This window comes from Diceros bicornis, chromosome 5 (assembly GCF_020826845.1).
Source record: "Diceros bicornis minor isolate mBicDic1 chromosome 5, mDicBic1.mat.cur, whole genome shotgun sequence".
Classification (NCBI taxonomy): Eukaryota; Metazoa; Chordata; class Mammalia; order Perissodactyla; family Rhinocerotidae; genus Diceros; species Diceros bicornis.
Genome location: NC_080744.1, coordinates 67,560,266 through 67,584,322, shown reverse-complemented (window position 1 = coordinate 67,584,322; position 24,057 = coordinate 67,560,266). Strand labels below are relative to the sequence as shown.

At 58.3% G+C, this 24,057-nt stretch overlaps 1 protein-coding gene across 1 annotated transcript; it reads right to left on the bottom strand.

Annotated features, from left to right (window-relative positions):
• Positions 1–1,754: 1,754 nt before the first annotated feature.
• CLK3 (CDC like kinase 3) lies at positions 1,755–16,602 on the bottom strand. The gene is made up of 13 exons (XM_058542070.1): positions 16,501–16,602; positions 12,659–12,810; positions 11,748–11,964; positions 9,774–9,870; positions 9,430–9,496; positions 6,741–6,857; positions 5,805–5,971; positions 4,521–4,615; positions 4,299–4,428; positions 3,958–4,040; positions 3,300–3,379; positions 2,924–3,014; positions 1,755–2,251 (listed from the first exon to the last, which is right to left on the bottom strand). Exons 1-13 carry the CDS (start codon positions 16,600–16,602, stop codon positions 2,075–2,077), a joined length of 1,575 nt encoding a protein of 524 aa, XP_058398053.1. The 3' UTR covers positions 1,755–2,074.
• Between the last annotated feature and the right edge of the window lie 7,455 nt (positions 16,603–24,057).

The following is a 24,057-nucleotide window of genomic DNA, read 5'->3' as shown; positions in this document are numbered from 1 at the left end:
CAGTGCCCATCTTGCCAGCAGTGCCCCCAAACCCCTTACCCCCTCTAGCTGGGGGCTGAGCCTTCACCTAGTCTGGGGCCAGACCCCTCAGGGTGCAGCTTTAATGTTCAGTATTGGGGAGGCCCCTGGGGGAGCCTGGTGCTGAGCCAGAAGAGGCTCCCTGGTGCTTCTGTCCTAGGCCACCACTCCCCCCCCCCCCCACCTTGCCTGCACGTACATACCCCTACTCTCTTCTGCCCCCTCTGCCCTTCGCTTGAAATGGTCCTCTGCAGCTGTCATCCCAGAGCAGAGTGCATGTCCCTTCCCTGTGTGGGCTCTACCCCAGCTCTTACAGTGTCTGGGCTTTGAACCCTTTATGGTTGTCCATTCTAGATGAGTAGGCTTGGGGCCAGCACCCTGTCTCAAAGATGCCAAAATGAGGCTAGTTCTAGATGAGCTGGCTAGTGGAGCTCAGCCATAGGAACACACTGCTGCTCAGATCCTAAGGCACTAAGCCCCCAGACTTCACAGGTTTAGGCCCTAGAGGCTGGTGGAACAGGAGCCATGCCCTGGAGTCCCTGGCAGGGGCCCTTGCAAAAGGCTTATACTTTGAAGCCTTTTTCAGGACTTCAGGCTTTCTTCTGCTCTGTGCCCACCCACTCGGATTTAAGGGGGTGAGTGGGAGGGCTCACCAAGGATTGTGGACACAGGGTAGGCCCTAGTACCATGGGTTTCAGGTTGCTTATCACTTTTCTTATAGGAGCATAGCCAGGAGCAGATGAGGCAGGGCAGAGAGGGCTGGTCCCTTCTTTCCTCCCATCCTTCCTCAAATGTTCAATTGTCTCCAGCAGTGGGAGGAGGCCAGAGACTGAGCCTGTGCTGTGTATCCTCCCTGAGCCTCTGCTCACTCTCAGGGCCAAGCAGCTTCCAAGATGGGGCCCTCTGTTTAGCGGAAGGGCCGTAATCTGAGGAACAGTGCTGGATTACAGCCATTTTAGTAAGCAACCATTCAACAGGTTCTGGCTGCCTGTTAATGCAGTTAGGCCCTGATTGGGTACAATGGAAAACAAGCTAGAACCCTGGCCCAGAAGACTCTGCTTGCCTCAGTAAGCCACAGTGGCCCTGGGGGTAAAGGCCTTGTTGAGAGGCCACTGGGAGTTTGTGCCCAAGCCTCTTCCTCTTCTCTCCTTGCACTGGAGCCTCTCCTTGCTCTCAGCCTGGGCCTTCCCCAGTGGTATTCAAGATAAGCATGATTCCTCTATCTTCAGCTCTTTTCAGAGGCATCCTGCTCGCAGTGCCCAGTCCCTAAGGGGCCCCAATCAGGTGGTCAAGCCTATCACTAATGCAGCTCTTGGGGAACCAAAAACCAGCACTAAAATAAAGCTGAATGATGGAGTCCTGTGCTCTGTGAATTGCTCTGCATGCTGCAGCGAGGTACTGCCACCCCAGCCCTAGGAGCCTGCCTTGATTGTCTCACGCTTGACAGCCTTCAGTAAACCGTAGTTGTTGGGCATGTACAGCCTGAAGTCCCAGCCAGTGACAGGACTGGAAGGATAGGTAAAACCAGATGCTGCCTGGCTAACTGCAGTGGGCCATTTCCCTCCCTCAGATTCCTTGGAGTGGAGAGGTACAGAGGCCAGCCGGGAAGCAGGTGCATGTCAAGGTGCCTTCTAGGACTGTCCAGCAGGCCTGCTGCCTCACTTCTGGGCCCAGGACACCCCAGCTTCGCTAACCCTTCTGTGCCTGGCCCACTTCACACTTAGCTCTCCACAAACTGAACTGCTAAGAAAGACTTTATTCATAAGGTAGGGAAGGGAGAAGGCAAGGAGCCTGGAGATGGACACACTGGTACCAGGGGTTACAAACAGTAAGAAACACTTTATTATAACTTTACAACATATAAATAGCTTGGGTCAAATCTGTGCTTTCTGGCTGATGGGCATCACGTCTCCTCCCCTGCAGGCTCCCGCCTTCCTTCACATTGCACTGTTCATTGGGTGGCTCTGGCCCTGGGGCCTGGCGGTAGAGGTTAGAGAAAATGGGGCTGGGCAGCCCAGTCCCGTTCTCCCTCTCCTGGTGCAGTGGCCTGCACCTGTCATCTGCTTGGGTTTCGGCTGGTGTGGAAGGACCGCTCCTCAGGGGTCAGGCCAGCAAAGAAGGGATGCAGCAGGGCCTCCGCCAGTGTGATGCGCTGGGCAGGGTCAAATTCTAACATCCTCCTCATCAGGTCAAACAGCTGCACGTGCTCCAGAGAGTCTTGGAGCATGTAACTCTGCTCAGGGACAGAAGGTGCCTCAGTGTGATGGCAGGGTCCTGGAAAGCCACAGCAGGTCCCCATTCCTCTAGGAAGCCTTGCTGCACTGGGTCGAGGAGGCAGTGATGCCTCCCTGAAGGACTACTTCTGCCCTCCTGGACAATGAGCAGCTCCTTTCCTTTCACGCCTGTGTATAGCGTTTTGCTCTGAACTTGTCAGGCTATTGGGTGTCTTGCTGACTTGGTACCTCTGCCCCCACATGCAAAGTCCTGACAGGTGGGTAGAAATCACCTCTGCAAAATTCACTCGTCCGAGCACCAAATGCAGTTGACAGAGGCTTCCTGGCCATGTCTAGGTCTTCCCTCCCCCTCTTCAGTCCTGCCTAGTTCTTCCCAAAACAGAGAGAGGAGTGGGGGCAGGAAGCAGCAGGGTGTCTGACATCTGGCTCTTCTGGTGTTCCCCAATTATATTCATAGCCACCCTGCGGGGAAGGGGGTAGGGCTAAGGGCCCCTTTGGGGCAGTCTCTAAGAAGCCCCATTGCCAGCACCCAGCAGCCTTGGGTGCAGCCTCCCATAGAGCTGGAGCAAGGAGGCAGCCTTTAGCTGCCTGGCCTTTCTTTCTGCTGTATGTCTGCCCAGTGCCTGGGGTCTCCTTGGCATGAGGTGAGCTGGGGGAAGCCAGAAACTGACCTTCAGAGGTTTGCAGTTCTCTTTCACATACCGGCCGTCAGAGCTGTTCTCATCCCAAACCAGGCCCCCTTTGTAGAAATATTTCTGCTTCCTGAAAATGAAGGGAGGGGAACAAATCTTGGGTGGGGGTGGGGAAGACAGTGGCAGCCTAGGGAATGGCAGCAAAGCCAGGCGGGGGGTCCTGGCCTGACCTAGCAGGGCAGTAAATTCTGGGCAACAGGTTTGCCAGTCCCTCAGAGAGGTGTACATGGAAGGCTGCTATGAGCCGGCAGGATCCCTGGGATGTCCTGCAAAGACTATCGAGTAGCTTCTTGACCCACAGCCAAGATGGGAAAGACCCCTCGGTCCCCCTGAGGGAGCTACCAGGGCTCCTTACCTGGTACGGTGGATCATGTGTGATGGGATGGGCCCTAGGATTTTCTCCATCATCACCAAATGCTCTCGGTTTTCGTGCGTCTATGGAAGGTCAGGGATAGAGCAAGCAGGGGTCAGTACCAGTCTCGGCCTCCTCAGGGAGGGTAAGGGGCAAAAAAGATGGGCAAGTGCCCTCCCTACCCTCGGGAGATGCAAACCCACCAATGGAATAGCGCGCTCAGCCTCTCCGACCTGGTGGCCGTCCACCAGCCTGGGGCAAGGAACAAGGCCAGCCTATTATGTTAGGGTCAGGGTCGGGCTCACACTCCCTGGCACCTCAGGTGGACTCATCCATGACTGCACACCTCTCTCTGTTTACGTTACTCACTCTCCCCAGAACGTGCCCCGCCCCAGCCCATCTCCATGCCCTCACTCATGCTGTGCCCCTTGCCTATAATGCTCACTCCTCTCGCCCCAATCTTCCATCCTTGATGGCCCAGCGCGATTCCCTGAGTGCTCCAGCTACCCTGACATTCCTTCCCCTGAGCATCTACAACCCTCAGGAGTCTGAATCTCACAACATGCTGACTGGTAAGGGTGGAAGGGCTTCCCATACCAGGCCCCTGAGCCTGTCAGAGTAGCAGTGCTCAGGGTAGTGGAGCCATGTTGGGGAGGCCTACCTGGAAAAGTGTGAAGCCCCGGTAGTACTCGAAGAGAATACAGCCAATGCTCCAGACGTCGCAGGGCTGCGCCCAGCCCAGCTCTGAAAGCCAAGATGGGGAGAGGCTATGAGATCCAGCCCTGTGTTCCCAGCCTAGAGGTCACAGAACAGCTGCCATACCGGCTGGCAGGACTCTTGCCCAAGTCCCAGTAGAAGTCCCTTTCTCGGTAAGGCCAAGTCAGCCACCACAGTGACTCATGACACTGACCCTGGGTGACAGACAGGCACGTCAAGGCCTCTGTTCATACCCTCCCAACAACTGCACACTTTATCGGGGCTAGGGCCTATACAGTCACTCACCAAGGATCACCTCAGGCGGGCGATAGTGACGGGTGGCCACAATGGTTGTGTGATGCTCATGGTCAAAAGTGGCACTGCCAAAGTCAGCCACTCGGATGCTGGTGTTCTTCACCGACTTCTCCTCACAGCTCTGAAAAGCAAGGCAAGTGAGCCAGGTCAGGAGTCTGTCCCAGTGGGTAACCCACCCCTGGAGCAGGGCCTTGTCCTCTCCCCCACCAATACCTTGTGCTCATTGTAGAGAGTTTCAAATTCGGAATTCACAAAGAGGATGTTCTCTGGCTTCAAGTCTGTGTGGGTCAGTTGGTTCTCGTGTAGAACTGGGGAAGTGGGGAAGAGGAGCAAGGCAGACACTGAGAACCTGGGCTTCCCCTCTGGCCCTCCTGCCAGCTCTAGGCCAGATCCCTGCTGCCAAAGTCAGCCTGCCAGAGCCCCTCACACCCCTAACAGCAGGGGGCCAAGGAAGCAGACTGAACTCTGCCTGTGCTTGGGGCCGTGAAGGGTTCTGATACTTTAGAAGAAGGGGTGAAGGGGACTTTTTCCATTCCATTTTTCCCTCCCCTGCAGGGGCCAGGCCTCCTGAGCCTGTCTCCCAGCAAAGCTGCAGCATCAACCTTGAGATGGTTCTCTCTCCCCAGCACCAACTACATAATTTGTGGGGCTCCTTATTCAAAAACGATTAAGAATGTCAAGATGGTGGCAACAGAGCATTAAACCAAGCACAGGGCCACCCATGAAGCACAACCCGTGAAGCTGGCCCTGCCTTGCCTCATCCTTAGCCCTGAGCAGGGAAGTCTGCCTTTTCCCTCCAGCCCCTGTCCCACTGACGGTGGTGCCCTGCCATTTACCACTTCGGGCTTCAGGCTCCCATCTGGCACTCAAGACCCTCACCACAGTGTGGCCCACTTCTCCCTAACATGGGCCCTCTCTTCACCAGTGAGTTTCAGCACATGCCAGGCTCTGGGCTGTCACTCAGCTGCCCACCTTGCTTGAACGCTCTTCCCTGACCATGTATGCACACCCTGCACAGTCCAGCTCTAGGTCTATCTACCTCCTCTCCAAGAAGCCTTTCTGTCCTGCTCCAACCACTGCAAATCCTGCAGTGCTGAGCACAGGCACCACCAAATATGCTCTTAAAGGCTGGCAGACAGATGAGAAGTGATGATTAGACAGAGGGTGTCCGTGTGGGCAGGACCTTCGACCTTTTCCTCCTATGCAGGAAGGTGGGAGTGGGGTTGGCAGCGGGGCTAAGTCTAGAGCAGCTCTTTCCTTTTTTCTTCCTGAGTGCCTGGGGGCAGAGGGTAGCTCAGGAGGCCTCTGGAGGGAACTGCAACCTCTCCATCACAGATTCCTACCTGAAGGCCTTTCAGCCAAAGGGGCCCTTGTGTGTCTCAGGCCCAGCAGAATGGTAAGCAATGTGCTGGAGGGAACTGGGGAGAGCGAGACTACCAGGTGACTTTGCTGCGGGTACGTGGCCGCCCACTGCTCCATCTAAGAGTGGACACTTACATCTAAGGGCATGGCAGAGCTGGTATGCCATGTGCCGGACATGTGGTAGGGGGTAAGGCTGGAAGTTATTCTCCTTCAGGAACTCAAAGGTGTTCTTGCCCAGGAGCTCAAAGGCGATGCACATGTGACCATGGAAGTTGAACCAGTCAGACATCAAGACGCACAGGCTGGGGGAGAAGGATGGGTGGGACTCAGGCTCTGTGCTGTGGGGGCTGGCTGCCCCACCCCCTCCCTCAGATGAAGCCAGTCCCCACTCCCTCCCAGGCCACTGGGTCGCACACCAGGATGCAGATACACGTGAAGAGAACCAGTTAGAGCAAGAGCACATCTCCCCACCAGTTGTCACAGAGCAGCTCGGAGCAAGGACTGAACTTCCTGCTGGGAGGAGCGGGGGTCATTCTGCTCTGAGGTCTCCTGCCTCACCTGTTTACGATATGGCATGGTCCTGGCATCTCAGGGAAAGAGAAGGAATAATGCCAGTACACTCCACAGGACTAGCACTGCTTTTTTCAACTCCCTCAACTGAGCTTCCTGAGGGTCTACGGGGCTCAGCACCGTGCTTACAGGAGAGGAAATGCTCAGTGTCTGTGTGCCAAAGGCAGCTCTCCTTTGGATGTCTCTGACTACACGAGAGCCTCAAACAGCTTCAGGTTTATATCTTGTCTAATGCTCCCCACAACCCAGTGAGGCCACCAATTCACAAATGCAGTGCTGGGAGGCCTCCCTCAGAACACAGAGCCAGTTGAAGTGGGGCCTAGACTGAAATCCAAAGGCTCCTTCCACCAAGACTGACTTGCCAAACCCATGGCTCTGGGTGTAGAGAGAAGGCATGGTGCCAGCCAGGTGAGACGACACCCCAGGGGCTCCAGGCAGTTGGGGCTGGAGTGGACACTGTCCCCATTGAAAGCTTCCCTCCCATTCCTTGTCAACACTCACAACTTGTTCTCTTTGTCCTTCTCCTTGATTTTTTTGAGAACATTGATTTCTAGCCGGGCGGCCTCCCGGTACTTGCCCACGTTGCGGATGATCTTCAGAGCAACCTGAGACTTCCCTCTGGGACCGGGGAAGGAAGCAAAGGTTCTCATGAGAAGCTGCCCAGCCCTTCCCCCACCTTCCTCAACCCAGCAACTCCCTGCAACCACCACTCAGGACTCCAGGAACAGGGCCTGCCCTGAAGAGAGCAGATACTTGATGCCTAACCTGCCCCATGCAACACCGACCTCCACCCTCCTAACAGCAAGCTCCCTTGGCATCTGTGAGTTAACACTCTTGGCATCCATGCCATCCTTAGGCTTTTATGATCTCAGACACTGCCAGCTCCCAGGGGAGAGTGGGCAGAGGAGTAGAGGCCCATCCTGCTGATCAGCACCAGCCCCAGAGCTCACTCAGTAATCCAACCTGTAGGCCAGTCAGCCTAGACCCTAGCAAGGCCATCCCACCCAGAATCCTCTTGACCTTCCTGAGCACATCTGCAGTCTAAGCAAAGGGTTCCCCCTGGGGTAGGGGTTCCAAGATGGAGTGAAGGCCTGGCAAGAAGGTAAGGGTGCCAGCAGTAGGGTCCTCGCACTGGAAGGCCCAGGGCTGCTCCCTTAACCACACCCCCTGTGGCCCCATCTGCCTACCAGCCACGGCATTTATGAGAGACCAGTGAGTGCCAGGAACCCTTGTTCAGTGTCCAGTGAGAATTTTAACAATTCCTGCTCTGCACTTCCCACCCCCTAGGCGACTTGCAGGATGCCAGCTGAGAAGGAAACCTGCTGAGGTTTGACTGCCAGGCCCAATGGCTGTCAGGAAGGGGCAGCCAGAGTTCAGATGCCTGGTGGGGAAGTGGAGTGAGACAGCCCTGGCTGGCAAGGGTGTGGCCTCTGAGACTGGCCTGGGTGCCTAAGACAAGGCTCACAGGCCCCAGAGCAGAGGCATCTTCTAGGGAATACCCTGCTTTTCTTTCCCTATCCCATTTTCCCAGATTTTCAGGGCAGGAAAGGACCTCAGAGGAAAGGCGACCCACTCCAGCCTCCTCCTAGAACAGCATCCTCCAATGGCACTCGGACCCCCAACACAGGGAGCTCCTCACTTCCACCACCAGGGTTGGATGGCTCTGAGGATAAGGCCCTCCCTTTTGCTGAGCTAAATTCTGCCTCCTCACAATAACCCCACTGATCAACTCCCTTTGGACCCCCTAAAGGTCCCAAGCCCTGTATCTGCCCCTTAGTGACTTCAGAGGCTCACTTGCCCTCCAGTGGCACAGCCCAGAGAGCTTAGCTGCCCCCATGTGTCACAGCTCTCAGATCTGCCACCTCTCTCTCTCTGGTCACGGTAAAATCCACATGTCCCTATGCCAAGTGGTCCCAGCCCTAACCTCTTGGGTCCCATTGGGTCCAAGGGGTGTTTAATGTGAACTGGAGCCCAGCGAGGCTTCCTCTCAGTCACCATCACTACCTTATCTTGGGGCCACAGGGCTGGCTGCACTGCTGGGTTTATCTGTCCTTCCCAAGCAACCCTCTGAAGGTGGGCCACTGTAGTACCGCAGTCCCCAGCTCCAGCATTCAACAGCTGGGGGATATGGGCAAACCCTGAGCATGTTTCTTCCATCTCTATAATAGTGAAAGGGTCACGTATGGGTAGCACGTGGCTCAAATGAGACAGCGAGGACACAAGCACTTTGTAGCTGAAGTGCCAAACCAATGAGAGGGCCATTAAGGCAGGGAGGCAGTAGGCTCCCAGGAGGTAGCCTCCCAGCCTAAGGTGGAGGAGGCAAGGGTTCCAGTCTTGAGGAATGGTAAGGGGACAAAAGCGTTTCACTGTTCAGCCTGGAAGGGAGCCAAGTGCCCCAGCAGCACCCCAACACACACATGTGTACCCTGCTCTACTTGAACACACTCAGGGGGGCCCACACTAAACCCCAGCCACACTGCAGAAGGCAGCAGCCTGCTTGGCGAGAAAGCCCAGGGTCTTTTTTTTTTTTTGGAGGAAGATCAGCCCTGAGCTAACATCCATGCCAATCCTCCTCTTTTTTTCGCTGAGGAAGACTGGCCCTGGGCTAGCATCTGTGCCTATCTTCCTCCACTTTATATGGGATGCCGCCACAGCATGGCCTGACAAGCGTTGCCTCAGTGCGCGCCTGGGGTTCCAAACCCGGGCCCCAGCAGCGGAGCGCGTGCACTTAACCGCTACACCATGGGGCCAGCCCCAGCCCAGGGTCTTGTTTCTCTCAACTGCACAGCCTCTCAGGCAGACCTCCAGAGGGTGGGGGCTCATGCTTGGGCTGCGCTCAGCAGTACTCTCAACCCCCTGCCAGGTCCAGACCCTAAAGGAGATCAAAGGAAGCAGAGCCAGACCACGGAGGAGCCAGGGCCTTGGCCCTGTTCTGATATCCACCACCACAGCCGTGGGGAAGTGGGGAACTGGGGGCAGCACCATTCACTGACAAGCAGTTTTTGGGCAGGGATGCCACATCCCTGTGGAAGCCCAGGAAGTCTCTCCCATTTCAGGGGATCAAGAAAACCCCTACATGTGCAGATCAGAACCCTGCTTTGGTGCTATGTATCAAAAAGAAAAAGGTTAAGCTCTGACAGCCACCACCTTCAAGAACCTCAGGCTAGCTCTTCCCAGGAAGATGGCTCACCTGGCATGGTCCAGGCACTCCACCACCTTGCCAAAGGTGCCTTCGCCCAGGTTCCCCACGATCTCATCTAGGAGAGAAAAGAAGCAGGGCGTGAGGGTCTGGAGGGCAGAGGGTCGGCAGCTCCTGCAAGTTCACAGCATTCAAATTCTCAAAAACAAAAAAGGTTGCTCTCTCACTGCTACACTCTTAAAAACAGAAGTTGCTAGTGTCTGTGTCATTCAGGCAATTACTGGTGGCCCCGCTAAGGCGCCACGCGCACTAGAGGCCCCTCCAGGCAGGAGAGGTCTCGTCTAACAAGGGGGGTAGAAAGTAGAGAGGTAAAGTTTTACGAAAGGTGGCTGTACATCGCTCTTGGAGCCAATCGCCGATCCGGCACACCAGGTGGCCCTCCTTGTCATCTTCCACACTCCGGCTGCTGCGCTTACTGCTCTGTTGGCTTCTCTGCATGCACCGCCCCCCGAAACGCCATCCGACCAATCGCATGGTAGGCGGTTCCGATTGACAGATTGAGGTGTCAGTCAAAGGCAGAGGTGGAGACGGTGAGGAGCCGGTGGGTTGGTTGGTTGGATTTTCCAGATCCCAGCATTTCATAAGGCACACAGCATATATAACGATAGGGATATTGCAAGGGACACGTCAAGACACAAACTGACTTCAAAAACAGAAAAGTAAAAACAGCTACAGGTATGTAAAGAAAACTCGGACATTATCTAAGAGAAGGGTGCCGCAAACGCTCAGAAAGATGACCAGCCTCTGCTGCTGAGGGGCCGAGGCCGTGCGGAGAGCCACAGCCCTGACTCCCTCCTCCACCGAGTCTCCCCTCCCGGACCCTCCCATGGCGGCTTCAGCCAGAGTAAAGACGGAGTGAGAACGGCGCAAGACGGTGGCTGGCCCAGCCTGGGTCCGATCATCCAGAATGGTCAGAGGCCACTCTGGCTTCAGCTGCAGAATGCCCGGCCTGTCCTTGCCTGCCCTGTTTGCACGTGCAACCCTGCACATGCCCGACAGCTGCCACTCAGAGCCAAGCTGCCACCTGCCCCCGAGACGGCATCCGTGGCCAGACTTGATATCACCACCAGAAATAGCCTTCCATCAGCAGCCCTTGTGCCACCAGCCTTGAGCAGGGAAGGAGCCTAGGATCCTCTGGGCCAGTCGACCTCCAGGCCTCCTACCATGATGACCCCCACAGCCAGCTCCTGTCCTGGCCTTGACACCTATGCTACTCACAGACCAGGCCCATCCCGAGCCTCATGACAACAGAGGGCACCAAAAAGAGAAGCGGAGCCACAGACCTGCACTGCCATCCTGTGGCAATGTGTGGCAGTGTACAGAGAGGCCACCAGGCCATGCTAGGCACTTGCAGTTAACTCTCAACCCATGGCCACTCAAAGAAGTCACAGGAAAGCTAGGCAGAGACGATGCCTGGCCCCCTCCACCAGTTCCGCCACTACTCCTCATGGCCGGCGGGAGGGAAGAGCGATGGGGAGGAGAAGAGAAGACGGCACATAACCTCGGAGATACAGAATTGGCTTTCCTTCTCAGGGTTCTGATTGCAGTGAGGGCTCCTGGTCTCAGCAGAGATCTGGACAACCTTCCATGCTAGGAACACTGCCAGGCCCTGCTCTTGGCATGTGGCCTGCAACTGGACAAAGCCTGGGGCTGTGGGCCTTTCTGTCATTTCTTTACATGCCCCATCACATGGGCAGCTCGTCCCCCTCGCCTTGATTGCCCCTCATGTGAAGAGGCTAGGCTGAAAAGGGCCTGGCTGGAGGTCAGAAGGGAAGCTCCCAGTCTGAGCTGACTGACAGGCAGACCGTCCCCCACCTGTGGGCACTCCAGCCTCCAGGCCTTTGGGGAAGGGTATGGACATGAGACTACAGAGGTAGGTGGGTGCAGTTCACACCAGTCAGAGCACTCAGCTACGTGTGGGGGCAATCTCTGGGTGGGAAGGACCAGGCCATATAGCTCCAGACCATATACCAGCAACCCTATTAGGATCCCTAGGAAGCGTCCACAGCCACTTGCACCGCGTGGCCTGTGCCTGGAGCAGTGTGGAGACACAGACAGGCCAGGGGCCAACCAGCGCCGGAGCCAGAGCCCCTATAGCTGCCACTGCCAATGGGCCAGAAGATAGAGGAGCTGGGCCCCTTGATCAGCCCTGCATCTGGACCAGACAACACATACACACACACATGCACGCACACCAAATGCGCGTGCGCAGGGCTGGCAGTACTCACCCCAGACCAGCCAGCCTGAGAGAAGGCGAGAAAGAGATGAGGCCTTTAAGCCCCAGCCAGCACACTCCGGCCACTACTCACCGAGGAGGCGCTGCTACAAGACCTGGTGCGGCGTTTGTGGCAGTGATGGGCATGCTTGCGGGTCCGGTATGGCTCCCTCTCCCGTGACCGCCGACGATGATGGGAACGCGAAGATCCATAGCAGTCCTCTCCAAAGGATGGGCTCCGCTCTTCACACCGGTATGTGTCACTGTCACGGCGCTCCCGGTATCTCCGCTGGTAGGGCAGGCGATCATGGCTGCCAAGAGGGGGACGGGGACACTGGTCAAACCGGGCCCTTCCTCCCACCAGACAGGCTTCTGCTACCAGCCAAGAGGCATGTGGTGGGGCCCCTTGTCCAAAGGGCTCACAAGGGTAGCCTGTTGGAGCAGAGGCATCCAGACTAGGGGAAGAGAGGGAGCGAGGAGTATGTGTGGGAAGTCTAACCTCCAGAACCACAGCTACTGACAACATCCCTCCAGCGCCACAGGAGGCAGAGCATGGTGAAGGTGAAGGGAAGGTGAGCACAGTGGAGGGCCTCTGAGGGTTCCAACGCCCCAGGGCTCCCTGTGGTCTGCTGAGACTGTAATTTTGGTCTGGGGGCTGAGATAGGACCAGGGACCAACCTCTAGAAAGGGCTGAGGTTATGTTCCAAATGCCCACTAAGGCAGGCTCAGAGGTTAGCAGGGGAGATGCTGGCCTAGAAAACGGGAATGTGTTAGGAGAAGATTCAACGATAGAGAAAGAAGGGGCGGCAAGGACGGCAGTGAACGCTGAGGCCAGGGATTGCAGGTGAGATCAGGAAGGAGCCCAAAGAGGACAGGGCAGTGATGGAGGTGCAGCCACAGAAGCAACAGTCACCTGAAGGAGCCCGGGGCTGCACAAGACCCCAGGCTGTCTCCCTAGCCCAGCAGAGGGAAGGAGCTCTTCCTTCTGACCTAGTTCCCTCTCACCTTCTGGACCGAGACCTCCGGGGCGGAGGCTCCCTTCGAGACGGGTATCGCAGTCTCCCTTCGTGCTCCCGACTGTAAGACCTCCTCCTCTTCCATCGGTAGCTCAGGTACGGGTCTGGCTCAGGGGAGCGGTATCGCTTACAGTGATGCATCTAGGCCACGAGAAATAGAAAGCCCTGCTAAACAAGCAGCCAGCCACAGGGCTGCTCAGGCAGCCTAGGCATTCCTGAAGAAGAGGCCCAGTGTTCTGTTTGGGGGCAGCCCCTCCCAGGGGTTTATGAAGTGAAGAAGAATTCTGAGGTCACACTGGTCAAACAGAAGACAATGGGTAACACCGTTCTCTGCCAGTGAACAAACAAACAGCTGCCTCTCCAGCACAGCATCACTGGCCTGGTGGCCTGAGCACTCAGGGAACTGGGCGAGTCAGGACAGGTGCTGAGGTGGAAGGCAGGGAGGGGCTGGTGAGCACCATCACAGGAGACCAAGGCCAAGGAGAAAGGGGAGCCTCCTGCGCTCAATTCCCTCCTGCCTGTCTGTAGGGGCCTATGAAGTGACTGCTGTGTCAAGCCAGAGGCCAGAGTCAAAGGGCTGTTGGCAGGGAGCCAACACACAGGACTAAGCAGGGAAAGCCCTCAAGTCTGAGAAGCCAAGTTGCCTGGCTAAGGCCTTGAACTGGACCCCACTTAAGGGAGCAAAGACCACAAGTCAGTGTGAGGGGCCACAGGCAGAAACGAGAAGACCAGCCCTTGGAGAAAGAGGTGCACAGGGTCTCACAGACATTCCCTAGCTCACCTGAGGGTATGGCCAAGCAAACATGGGGGTCTGTCCAGCCCTTGCTAGTCCACAGTCAGTCTCAGCACCAGTAAAGATGCCAGGGTCCTCAGAGCATCCAAGTGTCTTGCCCAATGCCCATTTAGCGCTCTCAGACCACTGCAGCGCCATGCCAGGCAGCACCTCACCTCTATCCGACAGTACCTCTACTGTCCCTTCTTCTAGCTCCCCTGTTCCAGTAGCCTCTCCTGCACCCATCTCAGGAGTAGCCAAAGGGTTGGCTGTCTGGCAGGCTTCTGTGCTCGGGAGGCAGGCCAAAAGGGCCCCACCTCACTATCCCTGTTCAGCAGGGACTTACACCCACCACAGGAAATTGCCAGGTTGGATCGGCTACCAGCTGAGAAAGATGGCTATGTGAGGCCAGCTCCCTGTTCCACCCACAGCCAAAACCCTGACATTGCCTCCAGGGGAAGGCTGGGCCAGAGATCGTGGCCAGCCTCTCTGCCAACCTCCAGTGGTAGTCAGTCCTGGGCTTGCTTGACCAAGCACATTTTGGACAAACCCAGTGAGGCTGCCCCATCTCATGAGAAGGGTTTGTCAGGAGGAGAGCACAACGTCTCCCCTTGGAACAGCATGACAGCAAGGCATATCTGACCAAACCCCTGGGAGCTTCTCCTTGATCCTGAGAAAGTCACTGCCCTCAATTTCCCCATTAGCACGTGTCTTCCCCTGTCTACTTGGAAGTCCAGGCCCTCGTGATCCTTCGAGACAAATACTATGTAAAATCACTGGCAACTCCTCAAGAGCTTAGACTGCTCTTCTGTTTTGATGCTCAGCTGACTAATGTTTCACTGTTTTTCTGCAATGACCCTGGTCAGGTGCCCAAGCTATGGAATGAAGGTGCTATCTCACATCTCACTCACTAAGTGACATGGAAGATGCTCCAGTAGCCAGGGCAGACGCCCTGCCTATCCTGACTGCACAGACAGAGCTGGAGGACATGGTCTAGTCCTAGGCCTAAGACTCCCTCCTGGGACCTAGAAGATCTTATGTCCACACATGGTGATATTAGTGGAGAGAAGACGTCTTCAGAGTTAGATAGATGTCAATCTGAATCCTGGCACTGCCACTTCTCGCTGTGTGCCTTTAGGCAAGTTATTAGACTACTCTGACCTTCAGCTTCCTCTTGCAACAAGGGAATAGTAATTTCTTACAGGGTTCTGTGAAGATTAAATTATGTTACTCCTTTAAGTACATGCCTAGCACATGCCTTCAGGTCAAATGCCTAGCACAGGTCTGGGCCCACAAGAAGTACTGAAGGCAGCTTTTCGTTAACAACATTAAAAAGATTCCAAAGTCCTTTCCAAGGTTGGGGGGGTGAAGGTGCAGGCTCTAAGTAGAAAACCCTAAACTAAATCCCAGTGCTGCCACTTACTGGCCTCCTGACCTTATACAAGTCACTCTAGGCCTTGGTTACTATACCTGGAAAATGGAGACACCACCACCTCCCAGCCAACTTGGCAAAGGAGATGACAAGTATGAGAGCTATGAAGTACCACACACAAGGCAATCAAAGAAAATAACCTCTCCTTTAACACATTCTAGGCAAGTGAAACACTGGAAATACTACATGCCCCTCATTATCTTCCCAGCCAGGGCTCTAGGGCCCATTTGTTTTTTCTTTTTTTTTTTTTTTGTGAGGAGATCAGCCCTGTGCTAACATCTGCCAATCCTCCTCTTTTTTCGCTGAGGAAGACTGGCCCTGGGCTAACATCCGTGCCTATCTTCCTCCACTTTATATAGGACGCCGCCATAGCGTGGCTTGACAAGCGGTGTGTGGGTGCGCACCCGGGATCCGAACCGGCGAACCCCGGGCCGCCGCAGCGGAGAGCGCGCACTTAACTGCTTGCGCCATGGGGCCGGCCCCTAGGGCCCATTTCTCATCAATTATCTCTGATTCTCTGAGACCACAGCAAACGGGTTATTTCAAAATGCTAAGGGCCACAATTATGCTCCAGAGAGCTCTGCTCTGCACAATGAAGAGAAAGGTAATATGAAGGAAACCAGGCGGAAGATGCCAGCTTTTCTCTGAGCACAGGCCGAGCTGGCTTCTCATCTGCCGTTCCTGGCCAGAGAACTGGGCTGACAAGAAGAGCAGCCAGCCAGGTCAGCGGCTGCCCTCCCGGATCCCTACCACCCCAGCGCCCCATGGTTATTTTTGGCTGACGCTGCCCCACCACTGCAACCTCAAACCTGCCACCTTGCAAGCTGCCACCACCGGGTGAAACGCTCCTCCTTTTCAAGGGCATGGAGAAGGGAAGCTGGAAGGCCGCCAACTCCGCCTCGACGGGGGCCTGGCTCAGGCAATCCCCAACCCAGCTCCACACCAGGGCACCCACACCCGGAACTAAAGCACAGAGACTCCCGGGCCGCTCGGGCCGAAGAGCAGCCGGGGCATTTGTACCGTCAGCTTGGCCAGGCCCCTCCCCCGGGCTGGAACGGCTCCACCATCACAACAAAACACGCAGGGAGCCCGCGGCCCTCGCTGGCGTCCCTTCCTGTCACCTCAGGTCCCAGAGCCCGGTGGCCCGTAACCGCCGCCAATGGCAGCAAGGGGAGATCTGGGGGGCAGGAGGAAGGCCAGCCTGGAGCAGAATCAAACGCCAGGACGCGCAGGAAGGAGTCGTCTGCGGAACAAGCCTCGAGGGGAGTTGGGGGGGTGGGGTCTGAAGGCCCCTCCAGGCTATCCCGCGTAGGACCCCGACCCCATTTCCTCGGGCAGGTGCAGGGCCGAAACTGGATCCCTGCAGGGACCTCAGAGGCCCCTCAGACTCGGACTCCGACACCGCGGGATCGAGAGGTCGGGGTCTGTGGTGACCGCCCTCCGGGGGAGAAGTGGCGGGTCAGGGGTGAGAGGTCGGGGCCGCGGCCTGAACTGAGCCGACGAGAAGGAACGAGAGGAGGCCAAGACCGAACCAGGAGCCCGGGGTACCGCACCCAGCGAGCCCGCCCCGACGACTCAGACCCCGCCGCCGCCGCCGCCGCCCTCGCGGGCCCGGGCCCACACTCACCGTCTCCCAGGCTCCGGCTGCAGCTAGGCCCCACTCCCAGCTCCGAGCGCCTCTTCCGCTTCCGGCTCCGGCCTCCGCCCGTGGCGGCCCCGCCCTTCGCATGACGCAGCCGTCGCCAGCCCCGGCTCGACCCGCCTCGGTGGCCTGGCCGCTCTAGCCCCCGCCTCGAAGGCTCTGGAGGACCCGCCTTCTCCGCCCCGGTCGGTGCGGCAGTCGTGGAGACTGGTTCCGGGAGAGCCGAGGGGACGTCCCAGGCCGCGGCCCGCCCCGCGCCGTGTCGCGACGCACGTAGGCCCCAAAGACGCGACAGAGGCGCCGTCCCCCGCCGGCGGGCGCTAGGAGCCGGAAGGTGGAGCCCCGACCTGGCCGGGGGCTGGCCCGCTCTGCCGCCCCGACCCCGCCCGTGCCCGCCAACCCTTCCTGCGCGCGGGCAGGGCATTGTTTCGCTGTCGGCTCAGTGAGAACCGGGTGGACCTTGAACGCTCGCCCGGTGCCGGGGCCCAGGAGGGCGCTAAAGAGGATGGAGCTCTGTGCCTGAGGCTCGGGAAGGCGGTCATCACCCGGTTACGTGAAAGAAGCAAATGAGACCTTATTCTCCTTGTGTGGGGGGGTTTTAAAGCCATGGCGGCACGCCCAAGCTTCCAGGTGCATGCAGAGCAGTGTCTGGGAAGATGCCCGAGAGCCCCGTCGGCGGGGCCTCGGAGGATGGGGTCTGGGCTACAGGGGGGGCCCCTTTCCTTGAGCACCGCAGTCAGCGGGCCAGCAATGGTTCTCAGCTAATAAACCCCGCGCCCTGCCGCCGTCAGGCCTTCGGCCATTTCTGCGCCGAGTCACTCGACGACCCCTTCAGCCGAGGTCGCGAGCGTGGGATCACCAAAACCCCTCCCACCGACTGTCCCGCGCCGGTCAGGGCGGGATAACGAGGCCCCCGTTTTCCGGATGAGGAAACAGGCCGAATCCTTCGCGAGACCTCACGGTTCGGGGCGTGCACGCCCCGCCGGGCGGGGCTGGCGTCCCCTCAGCGAAGCCGGCGGGAGCGGCCCCTAATTGCCCCCACGCCACGCAGGGGCCGGAGCAGGAGGGCGGGGCATCGCTACAGGCCCCGTCCCCCGGGGCGACTCCGCGAGAGTGGCCGGGGCTTCCCCAGCGCCGCGGGCACGGGCCGCCCCTGCGGCCCCGCCCCATGAGGGCTGGGCACGCCCCTGACGCGAGGCGGTGTCTCCCCGCCCGGCGGGCGCGGCCCGCGCCGAGGCTCTCACGGAGTTGCGGCGGTCTTTTGAGTCCTTAGCCTCTGGCTTCCCTCTAAACTGGGGTCTGAAGGCGTGGCTTGAGAGGGTGCCTAGTACCCCTCAAATCTCCGTTAGCCACAACCGAAGTCAACAACCGAAGCTAAGTAAAAACAGGATGCTTGCTACGCTAACGCGGCCTCAAGGCCGGCTCCTGGTCCCCTTCCAACCAAATGCACCCGCCCCAACGTAGCAATTCCGGAGCCTCTTCAAGTGCGCGGTGCGTGACCGAGAGCCCGGCCCTCGGGATCCCGCCTCAGGGGCCGGAGGTTCCCAGTTGCCATTCTTGCCCGGCCCCGATGCTTGGTCTGTGGCCGCGGCCACTCTAGCAGGGGTTCATCTCAGGGTGTCACCCAGTCAGACGATGTGGGAGGACTCTGGTGTCTCCTCCTCCCACCGCTTCGTGTTTCCCGCGGTTTCCATGGCCCCTGGAAGCCAGGACCACGTCGGCAGCTGAGGGCAGAGGAGCTCAGAGAGGCTCCTGTCTCCTGCCCTGCCCTGCCCTGGGGGCCAGGCTCTGAGGGGCCCATCTTCCCACCAGCCCTCCCACCATCGAGAACCCAGGCGTCTTTGCCTCCCAGTAACGAAGCAGTTCTCTCTTTTTCTGAAGTGGCATAGGAGCCATCTCCCAACTCCTCTCCAAAATCTGCAGTCCAGCAGCTGTCCCGCCTGAGATTTTACCATTAGACCTTCATTCTTTTGTCTCTATTCCTAAAAGAACTCATTCCTAGAAGAAAGAGAGACAGAATATCAGATAGGCACCAAGATCTACTCTGAGGTGAAGTATGGGTAACTACCAGCACCCCCAGGCCCCTTCTCCCACCTCATTCCTCCAGTGCTGATGGCTGACACCTTGGCAACTCGAGCCTGGGGAGCTCGGGGTGGGCCACCTCCGGAGGAGGCTTGCTCTGAAATCCTCTGCCCCTCAGGCCCAAGCTGTTTCCCAGGCCTCAACACTTGTGCCCACCAAGTCTTTTCTGTGTGGGCTGAGGACTGCAGCATGATTCAAGGGCACCAGGGACATGCCCCTGCCCTGGGCCCTGCCACCAGCCACTTGCCCCTCTCAATCTCCCTTTTGCCCTCCTGGCTCAGCCCGCTGCCCCCTCCAGGCGCCAGCTCATCTGGTCCCTCCTTGTCCTGCTGCCCTTGCTCTCTCCTTTCTGCTACATCCATCTGTGCCTTCACTGGGGCAGTTAATTCACCTTGCAGCCTAAGCCCCAGGGTCACCTCTCTGGGAAGTCTTCCTGGGGACCCCACGGGAGAGTCAGGCTCCCCTTTCCTGTGCTTGCACGGCACTCGGTGGCTGTGTTTTCCTCTGTGCTGGCTGCACAAGCTTGGCAGTCTGCCCTGTGCCACTCCCCACTCCAGCAGACCATGGGCCCCTCCAAAACCAAGCCAGCAGAGCTCGGGTTCTCAGTGACGGCTGGGACAACCGTGGAGAGGCCCCACTTCTAAGTGGGAAGACAGAGCAGCCAGCCAGGAGTTGTGTGTGCTGCGCCAGGGCATGGCAGGTTGGGGCGGGGCCAGTCTTCATGGTCCATTTTGGAGAGGCCCTGTGTGATGGTGAAATGTGGGGAGACAGCTCAGGAGGGGGCTGCAGGAATCTGGGCCCAGAGTCCGGGGAGAGGACAGTCAAGGTGTCTAGAGGGGGGAGGGCCTGGTAGGTGGTGGTGCCATCCTGAGCGAGGAGCAGGGAGCCGGTCTGGGAATGTGAGCAGTGGGCAAGTCAAGTGGGGGGAGCTCAGCCCAGTACATCCTCTCCTCAGGGGTGCCCTCTTCCTAAGCCCACACATTGCTGGGGCAGGTGCCTGGTGCCCAGGGCTGTGGGTAGGGTGAAATGGCGGGATTCTGACACCTAAATCCTGGAGGTGAAGTGGGTGGGGGTAAGGAGGAGTAGAGTGGGGGGCAACACCAGCTGAGCAGCCCCTATCTACCCCATGAGTTCCCTTACCAAGCTGGTGGGGCTTGGCAGTCGGGGCCCCCATCTGAAAGCTGCAGTTATGGAAGCCAGAGAGGTACCAGAGCAATGACTTGATGTGAGGGATTCTGACCCCCACATCAGAGCTCAACTACGGTGTCCTCCAAATGTTTCCCTGACCCTTGCCATTTCCAGACTCCCACACTGGGAAGGAGAGCAGCAGGGGTGGGGGGGCGTGGGCCCAGTTCACAGTGGACTCCCTGCATGACCTGGGGCAACCTACTGCCCCTGCTGAGCTTCCCTCCCACCTCCTCAAACCCGAGAGAATAAGTGAGCTTGGTTGTTCAAGTGGCCAGGCCATAGTCAGCACCCAGCTCCTGGAAACTGCTCAAACTGAGAACTGTTTAGCAGAGCTGAGGCTGGGGTGTTGATTTGAAATCTGAATCACCTGGGAAAATCCTGGGCCAAGGAGTTGGGTTGAAGAGTTTAAGTGCACGCGCAGCTTCAGGGCTCAGTTGCCACCTCTGAGTAGGGGCCTCAGCGGCTGGTGCTCTGGGAGGGCAGGCCTGCGCCAGCTCCAGGGGCTACCATCTGCCCTGCTCTCAGGACCTCCTAAGGCAGAGCCCACCAGATGCCCAGCTCCGCCTGCTGTCCCCACCGTCACTTCTGGCCACTGGACTGTGCCTGCCCACTGAGCCCCCCTGAAAGGCGCAGGTGAGTGTGGGAAAGGTGGGCCCAGCAGCCCCGGGGCCTGGCTGAGGCATGCACTGCTCCTCTCTTCTGGGAGATGCTCAGACAGGGCCCCCCCGGCGGGACTGGAGGCGGTCAGAGAAGGACCTGTGGGTGTGGCTGGCAAAGAGCAGGTGGCATCGGCCGAGCTGGCTGGCCACCTGCAGGCGGCACTGGAGGCCCGGTCGGAGCAAGTGCAAGTGCTGCAGAGGCAGGAGGGCGAGCAGGACTTGGCAGGGCCCGGCATGAGCTGCTGGCTCTGAAGCAGAAAGTGAGGCTCCGTCCTCTCTCCTTGATCTGCCTGGCTTGTCCGCAACCCCTGGGAGGTCCCCTGAGCTAGCAAGGTCCCCTTACCAGGCTGAACTGCACCTGGTGTCATGCTCTCAGGAAGGAGGCTTGTCAGGGTCTGGGGCATCCAAAGGAGACCAAGGGGGATCAAGTCCCCAACAGGGCTGCTGTGAACAGTGTCCTCTGTGAATGGCGCCCCTTGGAGGTGTGCAGTGCATGCCTGGTGTGGCTAGGGGCACTGGATGGAGGCAAAGGAAGGGCCGTGGTCCCTGTGGAGACCCTCCCCCAGAGAGAGTTGGAGGGAGGTGGCTTGTTTTAGCTCAGTGGACAGAAGAGTTTCCTTAGAAGCTCAGTGGCCCCTGGTGAAAGCTGCAGTCCCCAGGGAGAGCAAGGGGACTATGCAAGCTGAGGCTTCTAGGGGAGGTACCCAGCATCCCTACCCCATGTGAGGGTGTGGACAGCGCCACCCTGTGATGGCCTAGATACTGAAACCTTTAGTGACCTGGGGGTCTCAGCCACAGCTGACCCTCCTAGAGTCACTGCTCTCTACCAGGCCTGAGGTGACCTAGGGGACCCAGCTGACAACCTGTCTCCTCATGCCTGCCCACTTTCTGGCATTCCATGACAGCATCCCCAGTCCTGTTGCGGGAGCTCCAAAGCCATCAGCAGCTGGAGTAGAGAGTTGAAGTGTTTCAGGTCCAGCTGGAGGTGGAGGGTTGCACATCTGGTGCCTGTAGTGATAACAGCCAGGCAGCCTCTCAGAGCTGTGGGACACAGTCCCTTGTGTACAAGCCAAGGCACAGGTCCATGCTGGGCTGTCAGCTGGGCCCCTGGCTGGGCTTGTCACAGCTGGTGGAGCAGACAGGGCACCGTGGAGTCAGGCTGCTTTATCAGAATCCGCAGACACTGCTGTGCCTGGCAGGGTTGGGGTGGGGGTGGGGGGGTGGAGAGTAGGCAGGGCCAGCCCTCTCCAGGGGCTCCATGCTGCCTTCAGCCCTCCCCTCAGCAGGTGGAATGCTCCCTGGCCTGCCTGGAGCAGGACAGGCACCAACTATGGGGATCTCAGGGACAGGAATGGAGGAGGCCAGACCAGGACATAGAAGACAAGTGAGGGTGGCGGGAGATGGGGAGGGGCAGAGTGGCAGAGGACAGGCAGACAGTTCCTCTGCCCCCAGGATCCTGCTACTGCGGACACAAGTGGAAAAGGCCCAGCGGTGTTTGGACCAGATGAGCTGACATCCCCTTGGCCCAGAGTCCAGCCTGGGGCCCCTTGGGGTAGGTGTGACCCCAGAGCCCCCCTCCAAACTGGTGCATGGCAGGGCCCTGAACACTGGCCCTGCCACATCTTCAGCCCTGCCCCATACTGCATTCTTTGGTCTTCACTCTTGGAGCAGTAGCTGGGAAAGGAGGGCAGTGCAAAGGCTTCTTCTGTTCAGCCAGAGGGGAACCCCTACACAACATTTGGGAAGACCCTGCAATCATCCAGCCAACTCTCCTCCTGGTTCAGATGGGAAAATGGAACCCAGAGGGTAGGGAAGAGCTTGTTCAGAGACATAACTGTGGTCTGGAGGCTGGGAGGAGACCCCAGGATCCTGGACTGAGTGTACCTGCAGGAGATGCTGGTGCCAGGCCCGCAGGGCCAGGAGCAGAGCTGGGATGGGGACGGGGCCCAGGTACTTCAGGGCTCAGATGGAGTCTCGATGGGGGCAGCTGAGACCCTTTCCCAGGCTCAGGATACAACCTTCCTGCAGGAGTGGCTGCTGGTGCTCCCCCAGGTGGGTCACGACAGCTGGCAGGGTCAGCCCCACAGGGCACCAACTGAGCCAGGCTGTGCCCACATGTGCCAGGGGCCAGAAAAGCAGGGGAGCCTGGGCCTCTCCTTGGGGAATTCCGAATTTGGGGGAAGGGCTCTAGGGATACCATGGAAAAGACAATGACCAGGAGGGACAGACTGGAGCAGGGCCTCACACAACACAGCTCCAGGGAGCACCATTCTCCCTGTGGGCCCCAGAAACAGCACCCTCTGGTGGTGGGCACCCAGGTACTCTCCAGCCTTCAATCATTTGCTCACGAGTCAAAGCCTGGAGTTTGGAGAAGCCTCTGTGGGCTGGGGTGGTCAGAGGAGGCCCCTGGAAGGGTTGAGTCCCACCGGATGAGGAGGAGGGGACTGCATGGGTAAGGGCCTGGGGACTGGCTTGAGCAGACAGATCCCAGCCAGATGAGGCCCACAGCCCTGGTGGAGGCTAAGCCGTGTCTTAGCCTGGGTGGAATGGGGAGGTCTTCACAGGTGGACAAGAGACTCGGAAGAGCTGGGCCAGAGCCACTAGCGACTAGGAGTCTGCCTGGAGCAGCTGCAGCAGCTGCAGGGAGAGCAGACGGTGTTGGAGGGCCGCGTGCAGGCCTGGAGGCCGAGTGCGCCAGGCTGCTGGGGGAGAAGTCAGTGCTGCTAACGGTGTTGGGGGTGGCCCCTGGCCAGGCAGCCTGGTAACTGGCTCTTCAGGCCCCCCCCCCCCCCCAGAGTGTCCAAGCTAGGCTGGGGTGGTGTCCTGCTGTTATACTTGGTGGGATGGCCCTGTGGGCAGGAGGTCACAGCTGGAACAGCCCAGAGCCCCAAACCCTGAACCACATGGCCAAAGCCAGACTCCCTTCCCCAGGTATCAACACTCCTGGTTGTCACGTTCTGGCTCTTTTATGGGAGCATGTGGGAAATCTTTCAGCTGCTGCAAGTCCTGTCTCCCCTCCACGTGGCTGAGCCCCTCCTGCTGGCCCAGGGCCAGGCTGGGGGGAGCTGAGATAACCTTAGCTGCTGGGCTCAAGTCAGGATGCCTGGGAGTAGAAGTGCCCAGGACAGAGGGTTCCGTGTGTGCAGGGAGCCATGAAGGAGATGTCTCTGCCCCCATCTCATCCCAGCCAACAGACATAATGAGGACATCCAAGCAACTTGGAAAGAAATCATTGAAAATGGAGCGGGGGCCATCTAGGGTCCATGCTGCATCCAGACTGCCCCATTTCTCCTAGCACACTCCTGGTCCAGGAGGTCCCAGTGTCCCTCAGGAAAGAGCCACAGGAGAAAGAATCACATCCCCGGCTTCATGAGAAGGTGGCTGAGTACCGGAAGGCACGCTGGCACCAGGTGGCAGTTGAGCCTGCAGAGACTCCAGAGACAGAATGAGGCCTGGCCTCCCCAGGGGGGTGCTCTCTGTCCATCCCTTTCCTCTCCCTCCTCACAACCTCCTCCCATTCTCTTCCCCACGGCCCTCTCTTTCCTACTGCAAGCCAATTAGTCTCTTCCTGCTTCTTAGGATGCCCTCTAGCTTTCTCCTACACTTCCTTTCC